This window comes from Pan paniscus, chromosome 6, assembly GCF_029289425.2.
Source record: "Pan paniscus chromosome 6, NHGRI_mPanPan1-v2.0_pri, whole genome shotgun sequence".
NCBI classification, from domain to species: Eukaryota; Metazoa; Chordata; class Mammalia; order Primates; family Hominidae; genus Pan; species Pan paniscus.
This window is the reverse complement of record NC_073255.2, coordinates 120,162,554-120,184,361: the sequence shown is the minus strand read 5'-3', so window position 1 is coordinate 120,184,361 and position 21,808 is coordinate 120,162,554. Positions and strand designations below refer to the sequence as shown.

The 21,808-nt window shown below is 49.9% G+C and overlaps 1 protein-coding gene across 7 annotated transcripts in view; it reads right to left on the bottom strand.

Moving 5' to 3' along the window:
- Positions 1 to 21,808, bottom strand: part of CUX1 (cut like homeobox 1) — a 468,328-nt gene that overhangs the window by 111,311 nt on the left and 335,209 nt on the right. For all 7 annotated transcript variants that reach the window (XM_057302918.2, XM_055114738.2, XM_034964655.3 and 4 more), the window contains exons 9-10: positions 14,152 to 14,200; positions 2,538 to 2,642 (exon numbers count right to left, since the gene is read on the bottom strand). In XM_057302918.2, coding sequence (XP_057158901.1) covers positions 2,538 to 2,642; positions 14,152 to 14,200 — 154 coding nt within the window. The remainder of the gene's footprint in view (positions 1 to 2,537; positions 2,643 to 14,151; positions 14,201 to 21,808) is intronic.

The window sequence follows — 21,808 nt, the reverse complement described above, 5'->3', positions numbered from 1 at the left end:
CCCAGTCTCATATTTACTTTTTTGGAGACAGGGTTTCTCTCTGTTGCCCAGGTTGGAGCACAGTGGCACAATCATAATTCACTGCAGCCTCTGCCTCTTGGGTTCAAGCAATTCTCCTGCCTCGGCCTCCTGAGTAGCTGGGACTACAGGCACATACCACCATGCCCAGCTAATTTTAAAATTTTTGTAGAGATGGGGTCTCGATATTTTGCCCTGGCCGGTCTCAAACTCCTGGCCTCAAGTGATCCTCCTGCTTCAGCTTCCCAAAGGGCTGGGATTACAGGTGTGAGCCACTGCGCCCAGCAACAAATGTTTTAATTAATGTTAATTTTAAAAAGAAGGCTAAAATCTTTTCTTAGAAGGGAGTCTTAATACCTTGATCTAGATTCATTCCTGGGGAATAATTTAAAAGCCACAGTCTGGGGTGCCAGAACGCCCAATTCAGGTCTTAGCTCAGCCATTAGATTGACTGTGCTTTGGCAAAAGGTGTTTACCATTCATGGAGGTTTTGTTTCTTCATCTATATAAAAAAATAGGGCCGGGAATGATGACTCATGCTTGTAATCTCAGCACTTTGGGAGGTGGATAACCTGAGAACAGGAGTTCAAGACCTGGGAGGCTGAGGCGGGAGGATCGCTTGAGCCCAGGTCAAGGCTACAGCGAGCCATGATCACTCCACTGCATTCCAGCCTGGGTGACCGAGTGAGATCCCGCAGTGGCTCATGCCTGTAACCCCAGCACTTTGGGAGGTGGATAACCTGAGGACAGGAGTTCAAGACCAGCCTGGGCAATGTGGCAAAACCCCATCTCTACAAATAATACAAAAATTAGCTGGGCGTGGTGGTATGCGCCTGCAGCTCCAGCTAGTTGGGAGGCTGAGGCACGAGAATTGCTTGAACCCGGGAGGTGGAGGTGGAGGTTGCAGTGAGCTGAGATCACGCCACTACATTCCAGCCTGGGCGACAGAGGAAGACTCTCTCTCAAAAAAAAGAAATAACGGTATTCTGTTTCACAGATTGGGTGGAAATAATGATTGTCAATGATTGAATTTATTACAAGAGCAAGTTCGTCTGATGAGACTGTACTTTCTGCAACCAGCCTCATCTTACTCCTTATGGTTCTTCGGGTGTCCACTACAAGCCCTAGCATACGGCAAGGGCTTGACGGAGTCACTGTTGGATAAAAGGACTCCTACAACTGATAGGTACTGATTGTAACCTTAGGATGAGGGCTCCATAGAGCGGCCTTGTGATCACTTAATTCCTATTTTACACATGGGAAAACTGAGGTTTGTAAGTGAACTAGTGATGAAATTATGTGCTAGAAATTGAGGGATCAGGCTAGGCGTGGTGGCTCATGCCTGTAATCCCAGCACTCTGGGAGGCTGAGGCAGGAGGATCACTTAAGTCCAGGAGTTTGAGACCAGCCTGGGCAACACGACAAAACCTAGTCCCTATAAAAAAATACCAAAATCAGCCAGGTGTGGTGGTGTGCGCCTGCAGTCCCAGCTACTCGGGAGGTTGAGCTGGGAGGATCCCTTGAGCCTGGGAGGTGGAGGCTGCAGTGAGCCAAGACTGTGCCACTGCACTCCAGCCTGGGCAACAGAGAGAGACCTTGTCTTAGAAAAAAAAAGAAAAAAAAAAAAAACAACCCAAAACTGAGGGATCAGAGATAATGGTGCCAACTACAACTAGAATTACTGCTAAGGTTTACTTAGTCTTATTACATGTCCAGCTTTGCTCTAAGTTATTTGCTCATAATAACTTTCGCATCAACCCCCCAGTTTACAGGCGGGGAAACGGAGACTCAGGGACGTTAAGCTCCTTTGTCCCCATCACCAGACTGCTGAGCTGGGGTCTGCACCGGGGGCTATGGCTCCAACACCCAAGGTCTTAGCTCCTACGCTGTTCCTTGTCCCTGTACAGCATTGAAAGAGAGTCTGGAAACCCATAGTTCAAAGCCACCTTGATCGAGCTGGGAATGTTTGGGCTAAGAGCCATTTGCGCTAATTTCAGAAAAAGCAAGCTGCAAAAAAGTGGTAGATACCCACTCTTCCTGCTCTATAAACTCGGTGCAGAATGTTATTTTATTACCTCTCTGCCCGCCCACCCCTACCCTCCCAGCTCATCCTGAACTGTTCCTCATCTTGGAAGGGCACAGCGGAAACCCTCAATTTCTCTGTGTCATTCTGGAGAGGCTCCTGGTTCGGGTCTGCACCCGCACGCCAGCAATCACACCCCAGGCCTGGCTGGGGCATCGTGACTGTGTCTGTAACTGTGTCTGCGTAGCCTCCACCTTGGCCCTGGGTGGATGCCACGCTAGCCTCAGCCCACCCACGCACAGTTAGCAAAGCTCTTCCTTCGACTTTAACAAGCTTTGGCCCCCAATTGGTCAAAGCAAACCCCACCGAGAAAGCAGTACTGGTTAAAACGTGATTCCCAAAAAGAGATGTTGAAAACAAAAAGGAGCAAGCGGCTGTAACTCGAAGGTGCAGAGGCCAGGCGGGGACAGTCCCCCACGGGGCCGGGGCTACCCACCACGTCTGGTGCCTTCTGGATCTGTGAGGCCAGCTGGAGGGAGTGATTGGCCGATGAGAGCTGTTCCCTTAAGGTCTCCGCCTCTCTCTGAGCCACCTCTGCCCTCTGAAGGAAATGAAAAGGGGTGAAAGAGAAAGTACATTCAGTTTAACAACTGACAATTATTACAAGAACATTCATCAATTCATGCCTGACTGACTATAATTGATTTTCCTAAACACTCAACCTAATAAATGCTAGGAAAAAAAACACAGAATGTGATGGATTTTTATTTTAAACAGTACAAGGAAGAAATAATTGAGCGATTATGACAGTAATTTAACGCTAGGAGCAAAGGAATCCCCTGCTGATACTAATACTCCGGCCCACTGAATTTCCCAGACTGAATAAATACAAGTGGAAATCGAGTCTTTTGATTCAATTTCTTTCTATTCTCATAGACCAAGAAGATTTTATTGCGGGATTACTCCTGGGAGTAATTCTCACGGGTAAACAGTGAATTAAAGACACTTTGGCCATTCTCTTCCTAAAAACACGCACAAACAATGTTGTGGTTGTTTTTCTTCAGCAAGGATTTCCATAAACGTACAGGATGTAAATGCCACTGCTTTTGTAAAGGCCGGGCTTATTTCAACATATTTAACCCTTCACTGGACAAAGTGTTTTGAATGCTGATCCTGGCATTTTCAGCCAACCAGGCCAATCCGAGGACGTAGGCAGGAGGACAGCATAGACCAGTGCTGGGGGCTGCGGGACAAATGAGTGGACTTTTCCATCATTTACCTGCAATTCCTGAACAAGGAAACCACCACCCCCAGAGAGCAGATGGGGATTTCCCACTGGATGACGAGGACAGGTCACCCCAGTGCCCGCCACCCGACAGGGTGTCTGGGAAAAGACATACCATGGCAAGTTACCCAAACTCACTGAGCTGCTGCCTACCCATCTGGAAAATGGGAACACGGTCCCTAGCCACGGAAGTGCCCAGGACACACAACTCAGGCAGAGGTCGTTTGTGAATGGCCTTGTGCCGGCTTAATACTTAGGACTGAGGCACAGTTCTAAGACAGGTGGGAGATGGTGGCGAATGACATGGGACACGTGGGCTGAGGTGAAAGTTCTGCTTCTTCCTCCCAGACTTACATTCCACTGCTAGAAACATTCAATCAGAAAAGCCTGGCCAAAGGCTGGGCATGGTGGCTCACACCTGTAATCCTGGCACTTTGGGAAGCCGAGGCGGGTGGATCATGTGAGGTCAGGAGTTCGAGACCAGCCTGGCCAACATGGTGAAACCATATCTCTACTAAAAATACAAAAAATTGGCTGGGTACGGTGTCTCACGCCTATAATCCCAGCACTTTGGGAGACTGAAGTGGGCAGATCACCTGAGGTCGGGAGTTTGAGACCAGCCTGACCAATGTGGAGAAACCTCGTCTCTACTAAAAACACAAAATGAGCTGGGCTTGGTGGCACATGCCTGTAATCCCAGCTACTCAGGAGACTGAGGCAGAAGAATCGCTTGAACCCAGGAGGTGGAGGTTTGCGGTGAGCAGAGATCACGCCATTGCACTCCAGCCTGGGCAACAAGAGCAAAACTACATCTCAAAAAAAAAAAAAAAAAAGAAAAGAAAAGAAAAGCCTGGCCAAGCAGCGTCTCCGTCATGTGTTTTATTTTGTGGCATGGCAGCGTGTGGCTAACAATGGCTGAGAAAGGACTCAGAAAGACAAACAAGAAGTTGGCCTGCCCTGGAACTGGCTGATTAATCTAGTTCTAGGAGGAGTGGCTTTGGCAGCTTTAAGCAATTCTGTGGCAACAGCATTGAATCTATTTGCCCTGCATACAGACAAATTAGGATTTTTTTTTTTTTTTTTTTTTGAGACAGAGCCTCGCTCTGTTGCCTAGGCTGGAGTGCAGTGGCATGATCTTGGCTCACTGCAGCCTCCACCTCCTGGGTTCAAGCGATTCTCCTGCCTCAGCCTCCTGAGTAGCTGGAATTACAGGTGCCCACCATGCCTGGCTAATTTTTGTGTTTTGAGTAGAGATGGGGTTTCACATGTTGGCCAGGCTGGTATCGAACTCCTGACCTCAGATGATCTGCCTGCCTCAGCCTCCCAAAGTGCTGGGATTACAGGCATGAGCCACGGCGCCCAGCCAATTTAGGATATTTCTAATGGCAGTTCCGTCCGCCCAGGGCGGTGCTGGTGGCCGCCTGCCTTGCCTCTCCAGGAGCTCTTGGAATTACATTCAGTTGAATTCATGTGATGCCTGGGTGGGTCTGTCTAGGCCCAAGCAGGTCACGTCTGTCACTATCTCTCGTCCACACTGAATCTAGAACCAGCCATCAGGAAGGTGGCAAGGTGACCTGTATGTCCAGGACTGGTTCATGCTAATTAATCAACTGTTTTTTTTTTTTTTTTTAATTTCCTGAGATGGAATCTCATTCTGTCACCCAGGCTGGAGTGCAGTGGTGCGATCTCAGTTAACTGCAACCTCCGCCTCCCGGGTTCAAGCGATTCTCCTGCCTCAGCCTCCCGAGTAGCTAGGATTACAGACACACAATGCCACAACCGACTCATTTTTATATTTTTTGTAGAGACGGGGTTTTGCCACGCTGGCCAGGCTGGTCTTGAACTCCTGACCTCAGGTGATCCGTGCCTTGGCCTCCCAAAGAGCTGGGATTACAGGTGTGAGCCACTGCATCCGACCTAATCAACTATTAAGACTACAGAAAAATGTCCTCTTCAACAAAAAAGATTTTTCCCAGTTTATTTCCAGATGTGTCATGCCAAGTGTTTCTGATGATCACGTCAAATCACTGAAGAGCTTACGCCTCCCTTGCTGGTCAGTTCAACTCTTGGGCAGAAAATATCTAAGACTCTGCCTGGAATAAGATGTATTTGGAGATATTTCTCCTGGTCTCTTGGGCTAGAAAACCTATTTCTTAGCCTAGTGGAGAAGTTGTTCTGGTGGCAGCCAAGGAGGTGGCCTCACCACCCTGACTTGTAACACTGGTTCTGAAGTGTTCTGGAACGGCCAGTGCTGGGGAAGTCCCGGGCATCCGGTTACAAGGTGTCCCCGGGAGCCTACATGGTCTCAAGCAGGCATTTAGCCGTTCAGAGCGGATACCATCTCATCACAGGGTGATGGTTCACAAAAGAAGGGATCTAGCTGTTGATGATTTCAATTTCTGATTGCATAATTTCTTTCTTTCTTTTCTTTTTTTTTTTTTGATACAGAGTCTCACCCTGTTGCCCAGGCTGGAGTGCAGCGGTATGATTTTGGCTCACTGCAACCTCCACCTCCCAGGATCAAGTGATTCTCCCACCTCAGCCTCCTGAGTAGCTGGGATTACAGATGCCCGCCATCACGCCCAGCTAATTTTTGTATTTTTAGTAGAGACAGGGTTTCACCATGTTGGCCAGGCTGGTCTTGAACTCCTGACCTCAAGTGATCCACCTGCCTCGGCCTCCCAAAGTGCTGGGATTACAGGTGTGAGCCACCGCACCCGGCCTGATTGCATAATTTCTGTGGAGCATTTGCACTTGCAATCAGTTTCCAAGTTCACGGACAGTCTCTCTGTGGCCCATCTGTTGGCGGTCACGGTGGTCAGACTTCTATCACTTTTGGCTTGCCTTCGTTACTTTCATGCAACTTTCTGATCACGTAGTTATTCAGGATTTCTGTCCTGAGGGCGTCGAAAAAAAATACAAAACTCACAAAATGAAGCGTTGCGGTGGTTTGTGTGGTGAGATCCACGAAACAGGAGAATTCAAACTAAAAACAGGCCTAATGGCAGTGAAAGGAAGGAACAGGGAAACAGACACTGATCTGGAGCTGGGATAAATTCATTTCAGGAGCTGAGAAGTAAGCGTAGCCCATCATTGGCAGCTGAGGCAGGAAGAAGGGGGCCCTGTTGCGGGTCGGCGTGTGGTGACACTGGTTTTGAGGCTCTGGCGTCTTCCTGAAGACCCCTGTTAAACCAGCTGTAGCTGTGTTTCTAGATCTGGAACCCCAGATCTAGCGGTGGCGGCCCTGAGACATCACTTCCCTGTGGTCACCGCCAGACTCCTGTCTCCTCCTGTGTCCCTGCAGAGACAGGGCCACTGGGAGCCCTCGTTCTACTTTTGTGTCTGCCCCACCATGAGAACGGCCCCTCACCGAGCCTGAGCACTGTCCCGGGAGATCTTTCTTGCTGTTTCTTGTCTATTCTCTGTCATTTGCTGAGAAATCAGAGTTGATGCTAGAAACACAGGGGCGAGGAGGATACTGCTTGCATATCAGTGGTAACCCAGACCACGATGGCAGAAAACAGCCACCCGGCAAGGGGACTGGTGGCCACGGGGCTCACACAAGCCGATGCCCATCACCTGGCGATGGTGTCCAGGACATTGTCACGAAGGTCCCTGGCATGTGTGGCCCCAGGCACACTTCACATCCTCCTCGTCTCAAGATGGAAGACCCTTTTGGGGGAAATTACTCTTAGCTGGCATCAGGTTAAACTCTGCCTCCCCTCAGCAGTCACCTGGGAGGTAGCAAGCAGCCAGCGACACCGTGTCTCAGGAATTCTTCCTGTTAAGAGTCAAGCCAGCAAATACAGAGATGGTTTCCACCGTGAGACCCAGGGGAGCTTTGCTTCTCTGGGGAAGGTGAAGGAGGCTTTTCTGCTCCCTGGGCTGGCGTCATATTCCTCACTGGGTGATTTGGGGAAGGAGAGCCGGAACCAGGGGTCTATGAGGTCACCTCATCCTAGAAGAAGTTCCACGGGCCCCCCAACCCCTGCCCATCCCTCAAGGGTCCCTGAAAGGCCCCAGGAAGTATGGTAAGTAAATGCTTTTGCTGGGTGCTGTGGCTCACGCCTGTAATCCCAGCACTTTGGGAGGCTGAGGTGGGCAGATCACTTGAGGTCAGGGGTTTGAGACCAGCCTGGTCAACATGGTGAAATCCTGTCTCTACTAAAAATACAAAAATTAGCTGGGCGTTGGGGTGTGCACCTGTAGTCCCAGCTACTTGGGAGACTGAGACATGAGAATTGGCATGAGAATTGCTTGAATCTGGGAGGGGGAGGGTGCAGTGAGTCAAGATCACGCCACTGAACTCCAGCCTGGGTCACAGGGTGAGACTCCATCTCAAAAAAAAAAAAAGCTTTCCCCTAACTGCAGTGCCCCTGATTGGGATGTGAATACAGGATGTAGACAGCTACTTCCAGGCCTCTAAAGTCTGAACAATTTGACTCATAAAATGTGGTAAGGCATCATGGGAAGGACACAGAGTGGGGTGGGCTTGCAGAGGATAAAGACAGGGCCTTGGGCCAGCTGCAGCCTGGTGGGGCGAAGGTGTGGGGAGAGGGCTGGGGGGTCTCATGTGCGACATGGCCCCAGACCTGTGGAGAGGTGGCTGTGGTTAGGAATTCTCTTGGGAGGCTCATTTTCTTCTCCCTCTGGAACCAACAAGAGAGAACCCTCACCGTCTCCCCTTTAAGGGCAGACTCCTTCCCCCACCCTGCCAGTTTACACTTTCAGAGTGTGGCCTTTGAAGTCCCTGGTTTTATATGGCAGGGGAGGGGGGTTTTCTCTGATCCAATCTTCCACCCCCTTCTTGGCCCCAGGTTTTGCCTCTTGTTCTCTGCTTGCATGGCCATTAAAACTCAGGCTTGAGGACACCAGAGATGAGCAAGTCCCCCGAGGAACAAAGTAGACCCAGGAGCTGATGATGGGCTAAGGCCCTGCTGCCCTACCCGCAGCATGCAATTACAGCGAACATCTCGACTCCCAGAGGTAACTCCATGTCACTGACTCTGCAGGAAGGAGGTCGGGAACAGCTACCACAGCTGGAGACCAAATGCTGACCACCACGTGTCCCACGCTGATGCTGCACCAGTGGCCAAGGCCTCCATGGAGACCCACTCTCTGTGGTGAGGGTCAGCTGTGGTTTCCAACCCCTAACCTCAACCTGGAGAGTCCTCCACTAGGGCAGTCTTGTGACATAAACACCAGGCAGGTGAACAGGAAGAGGGCAGCTCACTTCAATGACTCCCTCCCAGCCCCACTGTGGGCTAGGAGAACATGCCACTGCGCTCCAGCCTGTGCGTCAAAGCCCATATTCATTCAATACATCTTTTTGAGCACGGACTCTGAGCAGGCCTCGTAGGTAGTAAAGAAATGCTGGCTTCAAAGCCGGGCGCAGTGGCTCATGCCTGTAGTCCCAGTACTTTGGTAGGCCAAGGCGAGAGGACAGCTTGAGCCCAGGAGTTTGAGACCCACCAGCAACTCGGATCACCACTGCTCAGAAAGGAGGCCCCGGAGGGGTGGTGGGTGGGCCACTTTTTTTTACCACAAAAAGGCTGTGAATTGCTGAAAGCCCCCGGACGGGACGGGGTTTCACATGCAGTTCAAAGTGCAAAGCTGTGGCTTCTTATTGACCATGAAGTCTCAAGAGTTCTGAACCTTTACTGTCACCAATTGGGACAGTGAGTATTTATGCCAGTGCCCTGATGTTCAACAAACAGGTGTGAATGAGGCTCGGACATAATTGACAGGTGCCGACCCCTCTGCTACTTCTCCATAACAGGAGCACAGTGGTTTAGCAATAAACGAGCACTTCAGGTCTCCGTAGAACATTCTAACTACACACCCAGGGAAAACGAATGTTGTATGCCAGTGAGCTAGTAAATTGCTCCTCCTGGGGGTTTCCTGATGGGAAAGGTGTTGGTCCAGATGCCTGCCACCTGCACCAGTGTTGGACCGTGTCTGCGCCCTCCTCTTCCTGCCCAGCCCGCCTCCAGCTCACCTCCGCAGGGATGGCCTCAGCTCAGGCCCATGCCATCTCTCCCCGTACTGTCACAATAGCCTCCCACAGTTCTCCTGGCTTCTGGTCTTTCCACTCCCATCTGTTCTCCAATGTATAGCCAGAGAGATCCTTCTAGAACTCAAACCTGATGTCTCAATCCCACCTACGATTCTTCACTGCTCCCAGGATGAATCCTTCATACTCAGACCCTCCCACAGGCCTGGCCACGTCCCGTCCTACCAGCCCACTCTCTGACCCGCATCTCTGGTGTTGGTTTTGAACTCTCAGGCCCAAGAGATCCTCCCATCTCAGCCTCCTGGGTTAGCGGGGACCACAGGTGCACACCACCACACCTGGCTATTTTTTTTTTTTAAACTTTTTTGTAGAGAAAAAAGTCTCACTATGTTGCCCAGGCTGGTCTCAAACTCACGGGCTCAAGTGATGCTCCTGCCTCGGCCTCTCCAAGTGCCGGTACTATAGGCGCCGCCGCCACCATGCCTGGCTCTGGGCAGCTTTTCTCTTAGTTGATGGCCCAGGCCAATGTCCCCTTCTCTGGCTTTCCTTTAACCTTCCACTTCTTTTCCTGCTGGAAATATTCTCTCGATATTCCAAGGGCTTGCATCTTTCCTCCCTGGATGCTTCTCATGCCAATGGGTTCACCTGTAGCTTCACGAAATCCTAGACTTCAGGGTCAAAAGGGACCCTTTGAGCCTTCTTGTTCAATCCCTCCTTCGGTCCACTCTATGCGTGATTCCCCATCTCATGCTCTCCGGGAGGGCTGGCCTGAATCTGCTTGCATAGCTCTGGTGACAGGGAGCTCACTCTCTCCAGAGCAAGCATCTTTCAGCGTGGCAACTCTGGAGAGCCAGACCACTGGGAATAAGCTTCCTGGCTGGGCATGGTCGCTGACGCCTGTAACCCCAGAACTTTGGGAGGCAGAGGTGGGTGGATCGTTTGAGCCCAGGAGTTCAAGAGCAGCCTGGGCAAACATGGCAAAACCCCGTCTCTACTAAAAACACAATAATTAGCTGGGTGTGGTGGCATGTGCCTGTAATCTCAGCACTTTGGGAGGCCGAGGTGGGCAGATCGCTTGAACCCAGGAGTTATCTCTACTAAAAATAAGAAAATTAGCCATGCGTGGTGCCATATGCCTGTAGTCCCAGCTACTCGGGAGGCTGAGGCAGGAGAATCGCTTGAACCCAGGATGGGGAGCCATATGCCCATAGTCCCAGCTACTCGGGAGGCTGAGGCAGGAGAATCGCTTGAACCCAGGATGGGGAGCCATATGCCCGTAGTCCCAGCTACTCGGGAGGCTGAGGCAGGAGAATCACTTGAACCCAGGACGGGGAGGTTGCAGTGAGCTGAGATTGTGCCACTGCACTCCAGCCTGGGCAATAGAGCAAGACTGTCTCAGAAGCAAAAACAAAAAAGTTTCCTCTCGCCAGCCTCTATGCTTGGCTGGGGTCTACAGGGGTCTCTCAGAAAAAGCCTGGCTCCGTCCCCTGGCCTTTCTTTCTGGTCGGCTCTTGAGAACTACAAGGACAGAACCCACAAATGCCCCCATGACCCTTCCCCCTTATCTTTTCGCGTCTCAGATTCCTGAAATTATTCCTCTTGCTCCTGCTGTCCAGTGGTGCTGCCGTCTTTCCCTTCTACCCCAAGATTAGGAACGTCTCCGAACCCCCTTGTTCTTTTTATGTTAGAGCCCCTCCCTGTCCTGGCCATGGAGTCATCTCTGAATGCACTCCAAGGAGCTGTTTTCCTTATATTGTGGCTTCCAGTCTAAAATGGAATTTCCGGCTGGGCGCGGTGGCTCATGCCTGTAACCCCAGCACTTAGGGAGGCCAAGGTGGGCAGATCACCTGAGGTCAGGAGTTCGAGACCAGCCTGGCCAACACGGTGAAACCCCGTCTCTACTAAAACTATAAAAATTAGCTGGGCATGGTGGGCGCCTATAATCCCAGCTACTTGGGAGGCTGAGGCAGGAGAATTGCCTGAACCCAGGAGGTGGAGGATGCAGTGAGCTGAGATCGTGCCATTGCACTCCAGCCTAGAGGACAAGAGTAAAATTCCATTTCAAAGAAGAAAAATACATAAATTTAAAAAATGGAATTTCCTAGGCACGGACTCCTTGCTGCCAATGAGCAGAATCACCACCTCCTTCATTCTAGAAACTGTATTTCTATTAATGTAGCCGTATCAGGCTATAAACTCTGGCTGAGTTGTTGGTGAGAACTCACCTCTACCCCTCACCACCCTTTCCTGAAGGCAGGACTTTACAATTCCCCCAAAACCTGTGCTTCTTCAGCAGCTACGGAACTAACATTTATTTAGGCATCTACTTCTTTTATTTTTTTTGAGATAGGGTCTCACTCTGTCACCTAGGCTGGGGTGCAGTGGTGCAATCATAGCTCACTGCAACCTCTACCTCCTGGACTCAAGCGATCCTCCTGCCTCAGCCTCCCGAGTGGCTGGGACTACAAGCACACTGCCACGCCCAGCTAACTTTTGTATTTTTTATGGAGATGGGGGACTTGTTAAATTGCCCAGGCTGGTCTCAAACTCCTGACCTCAAGTGATCCGCCTGCCTCGGTCTCCCCAAGTGTTGGGATTATAGGTGTGAGCCACTGCGCCCGGCCACCATCTACTTTTTACTCTGGCATTTTACCTCAAATCCTCGAAACAACCTTGCAAAGGAAGCATTAGCTAAATTCCCTTCCTTTCTTTCAAAAAATTTTTTAACATATTTTAAATCGTGGCAAAATACGCAAAGCATAAAATTTACCATCTTAACCATTAACGTACTTTTCAGTAGCGTCAAGGACGTTTACCTGGTTGTGCAATGAATCCCCAGAATGTTTTCATCTTGCAAAACCAAAACTCTGTACCCATTTAACAACAACTTCGTATTTCCCTCCTCTCCTCGTCCCTGGCAGTCACCGTGGCACTTTCTGTCTCTCTGAAGTTGGCTCCTCTAGATACTTCATACAGGTGGAATCATTCAGTATTTGTCTTTTTTTGTGACTGGCACATTTCCCCTGGCATAATGGCCTCAAGGTTCACTTTTCTTTTGATTTTTTTATGACCAAGAAATTTAAGAGATTAAGAGACCCATCAAGGCCACATAGGAAATACCGAGTTAGGAACTGAACCCGTGTCATTGTGGAGCCAGCATCTGTCCCTACAGCCTTGTCTGGTGTCTCCTAAGACTGGGGTCCACCGAGTGGCTTTGGCACCTTGAGAAGTGCATTCGCTTTGCCAAACTTCTTAGGTAGCTGGGGACTGCCTCTGAGACGACAGAGAGTCTGTTCTGGATAGTGCACTGATATTCACAGGATAAGGCTCTCCCGTTTAACAAACGAGGCTCTCCTGTTGGACACATTAGATTGCCCAAAAGTGCCATCTAAAGGCAAGGCATGCCCAAGACTGGCCTTGAAGAGAGGGGGAGTCGGTGGAAACTTGAGAAATAGGAATAGTGATCTATGATGAAGGTAACTCCTTCCAGTAACTGCTTTTTTTTTTTTTTAGACAGATTCTCGCTCTGTCATCCAAGCTGGAGTATGGTGGCGTGATTGGTTCACTGCAACCTCCACCTTCCGGGTTCAAGTGATTCTCCTGCCTCAGCCTCCTGAACAGCTGGGATGACAGGTGCATGTCACCGCACCCGGCTAATTTTTGTATTTTTAGCAGAGACGGGGCTTCACCATGTTGGCCAGGCTGGCCTCAAACTCCTGACCTCAGGTCATCCACCCATCTCGGCCTCCCCAGGTGCTGGGATTACAGGCGTGAGCCACTACACCCAGCCCAAGGCTCTTTTATTTTTAAATTTTATTTTGTATTTTTTTGAGATGGAGTTTCTGCTCTGTTGCCCAGGCTTAGATCTTGGCTCACTGCAACTGCTGCCTCCAAGGTTCAAGTGATTCTCCTGCCTCAGCCTCCTGAGTAGCTGAGATTATAGGCGCCTGCCACCACGCCTTGCTAAATTTTGTATTTTTAGTAGAGATGGGGTTTCACCATATTGGCCAGGCTGGTCTCAAACTCCTGACCTCAAGTGATCCTCCCACCTTGGCCCCCCAAACTGCTGGGATTACAGGCGTGAGCCACTGCGCCCGGCTGGGGGACCACTTTCTTTTCAGAGCAACAGCAGCACCAGCTACAGCAAAATGTTTTCCTGTTCTGTGGGCTCCTGGGGGGAGGAAGGGGTTTTGGGGATGGCTGAATTTTCCAGGAAGCAGAGTATTTAGAATCACCCAAAAGTACGCTAATGGTTAAGATGCGTCTTGTGCCTGATCTGTGCCGGACACTGTGCTGTGTACTTGCCATAAGGCCTCTCTGAGAACCAAGTGTCAGCCAAAAAGGGGCCGTCAGCTGAGAGCCCTCTTTGGAGCAAGTGGCTGCGACCCATGAGAACGTGGCGGTAAGGAACTCTCCTAGGATAACACCGTGGTGAGATGTCTACACTAAGGAACTCTCCGAGGACAATTCCATGGTGAGATGTCTACACTGTCACAGATGCCACAGCTACAAAGACGGGTGTTTGGAGATGGAGTAGGGAAAAGGAGACAGTTACCACTTTGGAGGGGATGTTCACCATGGGATGTCTGAGATGTTGGAACCACATCAAAGACTTTGCCAAGGAAATGGTTCCTGGGACTTTTTATGTCTTTTCCTACTTCTCACGACATCAGAAGGAGCATCGACGTTGAAAGCTGTCAGTAAAAAATGGAAGGATAACCGGCCTCCTAACTTCGGGTGACGCATCTTCCGAGATGCCAGAAACGGGCCCGCTATTGTGGGTTTTAGGACTAAAAGCGTCCAGGGTCCTACCTGGTTTGCCCTTTCAAGGTCCGTCATGATCATTTCAATCTCGTCGGCCCTAGGAGGGTGAGAGGGAGAGAGCAGGTTAGTCACAAGGAGACCGGCTCAGGGGGTGACTGATGGGACAGCTTCCTAGCTCAGGGCTCGGGAAGGGCTGTGCAGACCCGTGAGTCAATGCTGTCCAGCAGGAGGAGGTGGGCTCACACTGGGGGAAGAGATGTGCTTGCTGATGCCATGCGCTCTTTTGATAATCACGTGTCTGGTGCGCATGGGGTGCCTGCCTTTGATGGGGTCCCAATCTCATTGGGGAGACATAACCATAAAAATATAAAATACAGCATGTCCTGCCAAGGGTTCAAAAAGAGCTCTGAGCAGAGTGCTCTGAAAAAAAGAGGGAGAAATAAATTCTCTTTGTGGGAGGGAATCAAGGAAGGCTGCAGAGGAGGTGACAGGTAAGTGGGGTTTTGAAGGATGAGTAGAAGTTTGCCAGGCTGGGGGTGAGAGGAGGAGCTGGGGAAAGGCTACTTTAGGAAAAGGCACTTAGCAGTGAAAGCCTCACCAGGAATGAGGAAACCAGGAGAAGGTGGCCAACTGGAGGTGAGGAGGGCAGGTGAGGATGGTGACACAGGTTGGGGGACTGTACAGGCTGCAGTGCAGACAGCCTGGGTTCATTGCTATGGCCCAGCCTGCTCGTAAAAGCAATTGTTCAGGTTCTGTCTTCCCCTTTTTCTGTTTTGAAAGTACTTCCTTGAGTAATCTGAAGGCAAATACCCGAAACCAACACAGAGCATCATGAGAGAGGAATGCGGAGAGTGCTTTTATGTTTGTATGTTTGTTTGTTTTGAGACAAAGCTCTGTCACCCAGGCTGGAGTGCAATGATGAGATCTCGGCTCACTGCAACCTCTGCCTCCTGGGTTCAAGCAATTCTCCTGCCTCAGCCTCCTGAGTAGCTGAGACTACAGGCGTGCACCACCACGCCCGGCTAATTTTTGTATTTTTAGTACAGACAAGGTTTTGCCATGTTGGCCAGGCTGGTCTCAAACTCCTGACCTCAGGTAATCCACCCACCTCGGCCTCCCAAAGTGCTGGAATTACAGGCATAAGCCACCGCGCCCGGCCTGGAGAGTCCTTTTGAGAAGGGCATGGCCAACTCCAAAAGCCTATGGGAGGTTAGAGCAGGACACCCGGGCAGACCACCACCCCAATGTCTGCAAGCAGGTCCTGAGGATGGTCTCTGTTAGAAGGTTACAGGCTGGAACTGTCTGTGACCCAAGGAAGGTTTTTTTTTAGCATACCCAAGGGCCATGGAGCCAATGTTACAGCCACAGGGACCTGGTTGGGTTTGAGGGCTCTCATGCTGTGGCTCTGAGTCCACACGCACCTGCACTCTGCTGCCTTCAGGATGCAATCCCTCCCTCAGCCACACGCAAGGCCCTTCCACACCAAGGCTCCTTCCTCCTCTTGGCCTTACCCGCCACTCTTTCTCAGGACCCTGTGCTCTAACAACTCCCATCTCGTGCGGGACCCCAAAGAGCCAGGCCTTCCTCGGCACTAGGCCTCCACCTGCGCTGCCTGCCTGAATGCCTTCTCATCCCAGGGAACCTCATCTCCTACTTCCACCCCATCCACCCTTCCCAGACCCTCTCAGCGGCTCTGTCTCAGGAAGTGGCACTGTCCCTAGTCCTAGTTTCCAGGTTTGAGTTTTCACTGGGTGCCCATGCTGTGAGCTCTCTCTGAATGCTGGGCCATAGGTCCCTTTTGCCCTATATCCCTAGAATTTGTCCTGTATTCACAGGGCTGCACGTCACGTTGGATGCCAGAGTCCTGGATGTGGCCCATCCTGTCAGCGACGGGCAAGTCTACTCCTGGGGACAGCCCAGGGTGCTGGACAGGCCTGACAATGAGAGCTCTATCCTTCCGAAACCTGCTCCATGGTCCCAAGGAGGCACGTCCAAGTGAGAGTACCCACCCACCCTGCTATGGTTTGTCTCCACTAAAACTGCTACTGAAATTTGATCCCCAGTGTGGGGGCACTGGGAGGTGGGGTCTAGAGGGACGTGTTTGGGTCATGGCGGTGGATCCCCTCATGAATGGCTTGGTGCCATTCTCCTGGCAGTGAATGAGTTCTTGCTCTGACCAGACTTTAGGGACTGGATGAGTTCCCTTGAGAGTGGGTTATCATAATGCCAGGAACCTCCCTGGGTTGTCCCTCTTGGCACGCATCCACCTCCCCTTTGACCCTATCCGTATTGTTATGATGCAGCATGGAAGCCCTCGCCAGGAGCCAGGGCCATGTCCTTGAACTTCCCAGCCTGCAGATCTGTGAGCCAAATAAACCTATCTTCTTTATAAATCACCCTGGCCTCAGGTGTTCTGTTGCAGCAACAGAAAACAGGCTAAGGTACACCCTGGACGCTGAGAGTTGGAAAAACTGTCTCCGGGCCCCTGGGCTGGGGAATTTTTGTGGCCTGAGGCTTTTGCAGCCTTTAACTGCACACAGCGATTTGAGGTAGTCTTATCAACTCCCAGCAGCCTGAATAGGGTAACAGATGCCTTGTGATCGGGTTCAATGTTCATTGTATCTGTTTGAAATAATATCCGGCTTTCAGACTGGTCTGAGAAAAAGTCTGAAAAAGCCTGTCAAATGGCCTAGTTAAATGAAGCTATTTTTAGGACGATTTCATGAAGAAGGCAGTGTCTCTGTAAGATAAATACCCAAACTGGGCCTCTGCAATACAGTGCTGGGTGCAGGGAGTGGGGAAGGGACAGGGCTTCTTAAATGATGAAACATCCTTCTGTGTCATCTCAAAGTGAAACCTCCAAGATCTGACAGAAAAATTGCTGTGCAAAGACAGTCTAATACTACAAATGGTAATTAAAAAAATTAAAAGTGTTAAGGGTCTTAAAACATATCAGAAAAGGATAATCACCAGTCAATGCAGAAAGCTGCTACCTTGACGCCCTGTTGAAGAATTCAGAGCGTAAACTCCTTCAGACACAAAATAAAAGCTTGCAAACTTTACTTAAGGCAAATTGCAAGGATTTTTTGTGTGTGTTTTTTTTTTCTTTTTGAGACAGGGTCTCACTCTCACCCAGGCTAGAGTGCAGTGGTGTGATCTTGGCTCACTGCAACCTCTGCCTCCTGGGCTCAAGCAGTCCTCCCGCTTCAGCCTCCAGAGTAGCTGGGACTAGTGGCGTACGCCAGCATACCTAATTTTTTTTTTTTTTTTTTTGGTAGAGACAAGGTTTCACCATGTTGCCCAGGCTGGTCTTAAACTCCTGGGCTCAAGCCATCCACCCGCTTTGGCCTCCCAAAGTGCTGCGACTATAGGCATGAGCCACTGCGCCTGTCCCAAATCACAAGTTTTAAACACAATTTTGTACTTCAGTTAGTTACCTATCGTGTATTTCCAATGTCCACATACACAGGTCAAAACTGCCCTGGCTACCGTCATTCACTCATTCACTAGCTCCACTAGTGTTTCAGACCCCTAAAAGTTTCCTGGTGCTGGAATGGGCACATAGAGATGCAGGCTTAGGTCCTGCGTATCTCATCAATGTCGTAGATTTAAAAGATGACAATGAAAATACATAGCTGCTGCGTACCCACAACAAGATGTGCAGAGGTTGACAATTGCCTAAATCCTCCTCTGAATGCATCAGCAGAGCTGGCTGCAGAACTTGGGAGGTGGATGGGGACTGGTCCGGCTGGTGAGTGAAGAGACACTGAATGTGGGTCTAGGTGAGGACTTTTCCTAATGGCTCCAGTGTGGCCCTATATAAGCCCTCTCTTTCTTTAATTCTGGCTATTTTCATTTGAATACTTCTATTCTGTTTGAGACTACTGTTATTTGGATATTGTTGGCATAGCTACTTCTGTCCTCCATGTCATTTAACTTTTCTTTTATATTTTGCTATTTCTTTATCCTTTTCTTGCTGCCTTCTGGATCAAGGTTAACTTGATCTAACTGGTCTTTAGCTATTTATTTATTTATTTATTTATTTGGAGACAAGCTGGAGTACAGTGGTGTGATCATGACTCAAGGCAGCCTCAATCTCCTGGGCTCAAGCGATCCTCCCACTTCAGCCTCCCTAACAGCTAGGACTACAGGCACATGTCACCATGCCTAGCTAATTTTTCTATTTGTTTTTTTTTTTTTTGGTACAGATGGGGGTTTGCCATGTTATCCGGGCTGGTCTTGAACTCCTGGGCTCAAGCGATCCTCCCACCTCAGCCTCCCAAAGTGCTGGGATTATAGGTGTGAACCACTGCACCTGACCTATTTTCTACTTCCTCTTTCTGGAATTCCTATTAGGTGGATGTTGGAGCTCCTGAATTGATCTCTAATTTTCTTTTCTTTCTAACATCTACATCTATATCTTTTTAGTTACTTTCTGGGAAATATCTTCATCTTTATTTTCCAGGCTTGTGTTGATTCTTTTATTTATTTACTTAAAAACATTTTGTTTATAGAGATGGGGTCTTGCTATATTGCCAGGCTGGTCTCGAACTCCTGAGCTCAAGCAACCCTCCGGCCTTGGCCTCCCAAAGTGCTGAGATTCCAGGCATGAGCCATCAGACCCAGCTGGCAATGTATCCTTTCTTCTTTGCTCCTAAGTTATTCAATTGTTTTACGCTGTTACTTCCACTTGGTCCATTTGAAAATTACCTGTTGGTTTCGCTTCACACTGCCAGTATCTTCCTCTGTTTCCCTGAGTGCCTTTGTGGTGCTTTGTCTTTGTGGCCCAGCTGTCCTGCCTCATATCACACCCACTGTTGGGGTCTGGGTGTGTCTTTCAGAAGCACTGCCCTCCTCTGGGGCCCAGCTGTTTTTGCTTGTGTGTTTGGGTCCTCCAGGGATACCAGCCGCTCTTTCTGGCAATGTACACGGTGGGAGGACAGAGAAGCCAGCCCTGCTGCGTGTCTCTCAAGCGAATTGAAGGAGAAAAACACACGGTGGGCATTCAATGCCTTTCTGCCGAACATAGGAAGGAAGGGAAGGGGATGGCCCCCGTCTCTGAGATGCCTTGCCGATGACTCCTCCCTGCTGCTTGGCAACCAGGAAAACCCTCTGGCCAGGTAGCTTACTTAGCCTTGACTCTTCCGGGAGCAGCAGCAACAGGAGGACACCGTCTCCCTGGGTGCAGCTCCCTGATCTTGGGAGTGCGGAGCTCAAAAGCTGGAGGCGTGGCTGCCTGGGGGTGCTGGCCCGCCCCTGGCTGCTTTCATCCACTCCTCACTTGCGACCTGGTGTTGCCAGTGGCCAAAGGCCCAGGCATAGAGAAGAGCAAGGTTCCAGGGGCCCAGCTTTACACAGAGGCCGGCTTGGCAGGGCTGGGGTCCATGCGGGTCGAGTCCAGTTCCTGCCAGGTTTATGGGGCCTGGGTGGGGCTTGGGCACCTCCTGGAAAGTGCACACTCTCTGGATTTCTTCTCAGATAGCACATGGCTTTGGATTTTCATCAGGACACCTAATATCCGGAAAACCACGCCTCATCTCCAGAAGATTTCACGTCATTTATAAAAAAAATCAGTCCCACTGACGCGGGAAGGTGCAGACTTGGCAGTGTGAGGCAATCCTGGAAGTGAATTTCAGGTTTTCCATCTCCTGGTCAGTTGTGCTTTGGTTACTAAGCAACTGCTAAACGGACCAAAATACTGAATGTGATAACAAGGACTACACTTACCTTTCATGACGAAAGCAACTCTCTTTCCCCAGGCTTTCGAATGACAATGATGACACCACACTCTGCAGTTGCAGGGCAGGCCTATTCCATACCAGGGATTGTGGTGACAGCCAGGCCCGGAGGGGTTGCTGTCTCCATTCACAGAAGGGACCAGAAACCACAGGAGGAGACAATGGGAGGAACCAGGGATGCAGTTGGCGAGGAAACGTTCTGATTATTATTTTAAAAGTCGGCCAGATGCAGTGGCTCATGCCTGTAATCCCAGCACTTGGGGAGGGCAAGGCAGGTGGATCACCTGAGGTCGCGAGTTCGAGACTAGCTTGGCCAACATGGTGAAACCCCGTTTCTACTAAAAGTACAAAAATTAGCCGGGTGTGGTGGTGCATGCCTGTAGTCCCAGCTACTTGAGGGGCTGAGGCAGGAGGAGCATGAGCGAAGATGGTGCTACTACACTCCAGCCTAGGTGACAAAGTGAGACCCTGTCTCAAACAAACAAACAAACAAAAACAAACAAACAAACAAAAATCTGTATGTTTGTTACTCATTTTTCTGAGAATTCTTTTTTATTTTTGATACAGGGTCTGGTTCTGTTGCCCAGGCTGGAGTGCAGTGGTGCGATCATAGCTCACTGCAGCCTCCAACTCTTGTCCTGAGCTCAAGTGATCCTCCTGCCCCAGTCTCTTGAGTAGCTGGGACTTATAGGTGTGCACTATCAAGCCCAGCTAATTTAAAAGAAAAATTTGTTTTTTAGAGACAGGGGTCTTACAATGCTTCCCAAGCTGGTCTTAAACTCCTGAACTCAAACAATCCTGCCTTGGCCTCCCGAGTAGCTGGGACTACAGGTATGCACTGCCACACCTAGCTAGTTTTTTCTTTTTTGTAGAGACAAAGTTGATCTTGCTATGTTGCCGAGGCTGGTCTTGAACTCATGGCCTGAAGCGATCCTCCTGCCTTAGTTTCCCCGAATGCTGAGATTACAGGCCTGAGCCACTGTGCCTGGCCCATTATTAATTTTTCTAAGGAGGTATTCTTTTTTAAAAGCCGAAAGAAAAATACAACTAGCTGAGTAAGTGCGATCGGGGGCTTTGGAAGATGTGAGTGTGGCCATCAGTGTTTGCAGACCAGGACCAAGGAGGCGGGTCTTGCTTTGGGGCACCTCCCAACCAGGTTTTTTTTTTTTTTTTTTTGAGACAGAGTCTCACTCTGTCGCCCAGGCTGGAGTGCAGTAGCACAATCTCAACTCACTGTAGCCTCTGCCTTCCCAGTTCAAGTGACTCTCCTGCCTTAGCCTCTCCCAAGTAGCTGGAATTACAGGCACACCCAATCACAGCTAATTTTTGTATTTTTATTTTTATTTTTTGAGATGGAGTTTCGCTCTTGTTGCCCAGGCTGGAGTGTAATGGCATGATCTCAGCTCACTGCAACCTCCATCTCCTGGGTTCAAGCGATTCTCCCTGCCTCAGCCTTCCGAGTAGCTGGGATTACAGGTATGCGCCACCACACCCGGCTAATTTTTGTATTTTTAGTAGAGACGGGGTTTTATCGTGTTGGCCAGGCTGGTCTCGAACTCCTGACCTCAGGTGATCCACCCGCCTCGGCCTCCCAAAGTGCTGGGATGACAGGCGTGAACCGACGCGCCCAGCCCCACCCCAGTCTTAATCATCCACTTTCTCTCCAAACTGCTGCCTCCTCCCCCCACTGAATTAATCCTGCCTGACAAACTGTCTGCAATAAGTAACACAAAAATGCCCAGGGGTTAATACCACAACTGTAAATGTAATCTTGGAAGCGCAGTAATGAATTAAATGGCATGTGGTTTCATGGTGTGAGTGTCAACAGTATTCCAAAGATTTTTCATTCTCTTCATGCTGAAGGCTCAACTAACCACATCAGTATCTGCAGCCTGACATTGGTCTAAAATCATTTATTTTCCAAAGTCTGTAATAACCGCACATATTGTTTGCTCAGCAAAATGATT